We start from the raw sequence: 4,440 nt of genomic DNA, 5'->3' as shown, positions 1-4,440 counted from the left end.
TAGAACGGGAGCGCTAGGTGGGGATTTAGGTGACTTAATCCAGTTGCCCAATTTTATGCATTGCCTCCATCTATAAATTGGAGCCGAGAACGGGAGTGACCTGCACACACACAGCGTGTTGAAGGTCAGGTTTGATTAGTACGCCTCGGTGCCCCCCACTCACGCAGATACAGCACTCCCTCGTAACACGTGAGTAACCCATCACTTTGAATATCCTAGACTGGATTCAGCGTGGACTTGTGTCTGTGGCCAGACGGTCTTGGAACCTGCATTTTCCTTTCCAATAACCTCTCCTAATGAGTGTTCACGTTCTGCCTTTGGTGGCCACTGGATGACTAGAATATCCTCGGGATATGTGCTGGACAGTGGCAACTGGTAAACCGCGTGGCCTGCGCGCCCTGCCCCTCGGGGGGACAGCCACAGGGAAGGTGGGCATAGGAGGGAAGGTGTTCCCTCTCGTGAACCCAACCAAGCAGGTGCTCCCCACTTACTTTTGAGAAGTGGGACATGACAGAATAAAGTCCCAGGGTATCTTGACCTTGCTCTGTTTCTCTAGCTCACCATGATAACCAAGTTCTAGGACCGTTAATACCAGAATCCTGTCTGCTGGTCTGTTTTCAGACGTATCGTTTCTTAACCAGGAAGACCCCTAGCCGGTGTTCTGTCTTCCTTAAAAGATTTTCTTGAAAAGTCATGTTGATATTTATTGAACTGAAAAAGAAATAATTCCATTGCTTTGAAAAGGGAGTTTTTTCCTGAATGAATAAATGCTGTGGACTTGGCTGGTTGGGTACCTTGTTTTTTTTTTTTTTGGCCTTTTTAAATGGCAGCTGATTGAATTGTAAATGACTCGTTTATATTAATGTAATATGTGTGTGATCTAAACAAGTTCTGCAGATATTTTTGTGCATGCCATGTGTATGCTTAAATTCCATTTAAAAGCTACTGCATACTTCAGAGAACTTGAGAGCATTTAAAAGCAATCTTTACTTGTGGAGAGATCATCCTACCTGTTGTAAGAAATCGAACACTAGGGTCAGGCAGGGAGTACGTTTTTCAAAGAGCATTTCTGCAAAGTTATAAAATCCGTTAGTGTTAAGTCTTACAGTAGCACTTCACTAGAAACCAGGAAGTATTTCCTCGTTTTTAACAGGGTGCAGTCATGCAGTTAAGTTTTAAAACACAACTGGGAAGAGTCTGTTTCTTGAAATGCCATTATTTATACTCTTGCAACAAGGAAACTCTTCTAAGCGCATGAGGCTGCTAAGTTTGACGAACCCACTGTCTGCTATGCTGGCAGATCAGGAGCAAAAGTGTGTGTGTGTGTTCGTACAAGTGTAGCAAAGAGACTACAACTAACACATACTTTATTTACTTGGTTGAAAGTCACGGCACATACAGGGTTTACTAGTGTGGACCTTGGGCTTGTAGCTAGGTTTTCTGTGCTCGAGGTCACCCACTGCCATCGGCTGGTTTTCTTTGAGGATCAAGGTGGGTACTTTCGTACAGAATCTTATTTTTAATTCCTTCTCTGGCCATTCTTTCCTGGATTCTTAGCTTTGCGTGATTATACCTACAATGGAACCTTGTAAGAAAAGAACAGGAGTTAAGTCTTTCTTCAGATAAAAGTTCTAGAAACAGGTTTGAAATTTGTAGTGACAAAAGTCAAGATGCCTTTACAGATGGCTATCCCAGGACTGAAAATACAGCTGTTCTAATTTGGGAGTGCTATGTGGGGGATACTTTGATGTCAAAGAATACTTATGAGCACGTTATGGTTATGGTATGCTTTACATACAACCTCTTATCTGTGATGTATTCTGGGTCCTCTGGGTCTGGCTTCTTTTTCTTCCCCCCTCAAGAAAACCCATCAGATTCAGGCATGTGTTGTACCAGTAGTTGTGAACACATTCTTAAAGGGGCGTTTTCAGGTTGATGCCAGAAGCAGGAAGTGAACGTGTAAAAGGCTGAGGCCTTCCTAAAGTAGAAACCATAACTTGGTGCTGATGCAATGTCCTGCATTCATCTGACGAATGGTATAAAATGTGTCTACAGACACAGAGTTGAGATAAAGGCATTCCAGCAGTTCCGTTTTGCCTACGGCCCGTTTCCATGAAGAGATATTTTTCAAAATAAACACTGAGGGCTGGGGGGGGCGGGTAGTCTTCCAGTGGGAGCTCGCTCAGAACGAGCATGTGCTTGAACTTAGATAAACCTATCGTGATTTGGACCTTCTTGAATGACTTGGTTACACGTACCAGCATCCTAATGTGACCAAGAGAAATCCTCCTACTCCGACGTCACATGATCTTCTAATCCTACCTGTCAAAAAGCATAACCACTGTAATTAAGTTAAACAGTACATATTAGTCCATCTAGAAAATGTTCATCGTACATAGAGAAACACAGATCCGATACTCACTAGTTAACAAAAAATGTCCAAGGCCAGCCACGACCGATCCTAAGGAACCGTATAATACGGAGTCTCGTGCACAGGGGATGTTCTCAACATCTAGAATTCCTAGGAGCTTAAAGGTCTAGGATGAAATCGAAAAGAACCTGGACTGAGCAAAATATTTTTACTTCCGGGTGATCTGGCAAAGGCTAAACTAAGACATGTGCTGTGTGACAACGGTGAATCCACACACCGTCTTTGGTCATCGGGCTTTGGCCCTGGGACACCCTGGGAACCTGGCCAGAAAAGCCCATTCCAACAGGACAACGTAAACCCTAAGCGAATTAAACTAAGGTGTTAATACCACAATTTGCTAATTGACTGGTATGAAAATGTGAGCATCCCTCATCCTATGATCTCTCTAAACATCTATGAAAACAGTTATCGCTGATCTGAAAAAGCAAGTTTGCTCCCCGTACTTTGGGAGGCATAGAATGGTAAAAGTAAAGTTACTCTAACCGTGCTTTCTTAAGAGTATGGTGCTGTTTGCTTTAAATTCAACAGTGACTGCAGATTTTATTACTATTAGGTGAACATCACTTTTGATCATACAAGTAACTTCATGTGCAGATACATGGGTGCACCATCTCCTGGGGTTCCTTACCTGTGGTAAGAAATGGCATTGGACTGTATTTGATTCTCTGTAGATAGTACACGGTAAGCAAACCTAGGGATGGGTTTCTCAGCTCAGCCACTAACTTCTACAACCTGTAGGATATATATGTATTTTTTAATGTCTGTGGCCCTCAAATCTGTAATGAAAGGCATTGGGCTATGTGATGATTCAAGTTTCTTCCAAGTGCTAAGATGAACCTTGACATGCTTTTCCTGAGTCTTCATGGATGGATGGATGGACTTGGGCTTCCTGATTAAAAAACATACTGCCCAGCTTAACCTCACGTGCTTAGTGTGAATGTCAAATGGAACTCTATTTTCGGGGTTTGGGGAGGGCAGGACATGACTTTTTTAAAGTCACACTTGCTTCGCTGTGAGTGCCTATGTAGGGATTTAATGAGATGGTTTCCTAAAACTTGAGTAAATGCAAGCTTTCAGTAACAGCTTTGTAAAAAGGAAGCAAATTTGTCCATTTAAAGGTTTCAATTACAGGGGCGCCTGGGTGGCTCAGTCGGTTGAGTGTCCCAGCCTCGGCCCAGGTCATGATCTCACAGTCTGTGATGAGTTTGAGCCCCACATCAGGCTGTGTCTGTCTGCTGTCAGCCCTGAAGCTGTCAGTGCAGAGCCCACTTCAGATCCTTTGTCCCTGCTCCCTGCCCCTCCCCCACTTGCTCTCTCAAAAACACACACTTAAAGAAACTAAAGATTCCAATTATGGGGCACCTGAGGTGTTTCAGTTAAGTGTCTGACCCTTGATTTCAGCTCAGGTCATGATCCCAGGGGTCAAGGATGGAGCCCTGCATCCAGCCCTGCACGGACAGCACAGAGCCTGCTTGCAAATCCCCCCCCATCCCCCAATGTGTGTGTGCACACACGTGCTCTCTTAGTAAATATTTTAACAAGTTTCAATGAATAATTTGTAAACAGCATAGTGTGAGGCAGGATTCCGTAGGAGGAGGGAAAAGGGCAAGTCAGATTAGAGGCTGAATTATGAAGATCTTGTTTGTATTTTCTCCTGTTTGCTGCTTTGGCTCAAGCTGCTGCCAGGGAAGAAGTGTGATTTGGTTCATAATAAAGCTGAAATTATGTCTCTTGATTATTCTAGTCCATTTTTTTCCTCTCCCTGTTCCCCTTCCCAGACACCCCTCCCCCCCAACATCGCTTGGTGGACACAGCAGGTGCTCCTTAATGTTGCCGACTTTAATTATAAAAGCTCTTCCTACATCCCTGTGTTTTCAAAAAGGTTGGAGGATTTAATTCTGCTTCTAGGCAGTTCGTTTTATTGGGGGAAAAAACTGCGCTTGTCACCTTGTCCGTTCTAAAGGCCAAGTGGAACAGAATAGTCATGGCAGGTGAGCAGGTGGGGAGGA

General features: G+C 43.9%; 1 protein-coding gene across 1 annotated transcript in view; it reads right to left on the bottom strand.

The window, feature by feature from the left end:
- Positions 1–795: 795 nt before the first annotated feature.
- The window catches only part of COX20 (cytochrome c oxidase assembly factor COX20), a gene marked incomplete at its 5' end in the record, with an annotated part of 4,226 nt that continues 581 nt past the window's right edge, over positions 796–4,440 (bottom strand). Inside the window, 4 exon segments of the mRNA XM_077779908.1 lie at positions 796–1,455; positions 1,458–1,585; positions 2,259–2,322; positions 2,423–2,537. Coding sequence (XP_077636034.1) covers positions 1,289–1,455; positions 1,458–1,585; positions 2,259–2,322; positions 2,423–2,537 — 474 coding nt within the window.

The sequence above is a fragment of the Crocuta crocuta genome, unplaced genomic scaffold, assembly GCF_008692635.1.
Source record: "Crocuta crocuta isolate KB4526 unplaced genomic scaffold, BGI_CrCroc_1.0 scaffold322, whole genome shotgun sequence".
Lineage (NCBI taxonomy): Eukaryota > Metazoa > Chordata > Mammalia > Carnivora > Hyaenidae > Crocuta > Crocuta crocuta.
The sequence above is the reverse complement of the archived record's forward strand: the minus strand, read 5'-3'. Positions and strand labels throughout refer to the sequence as shown.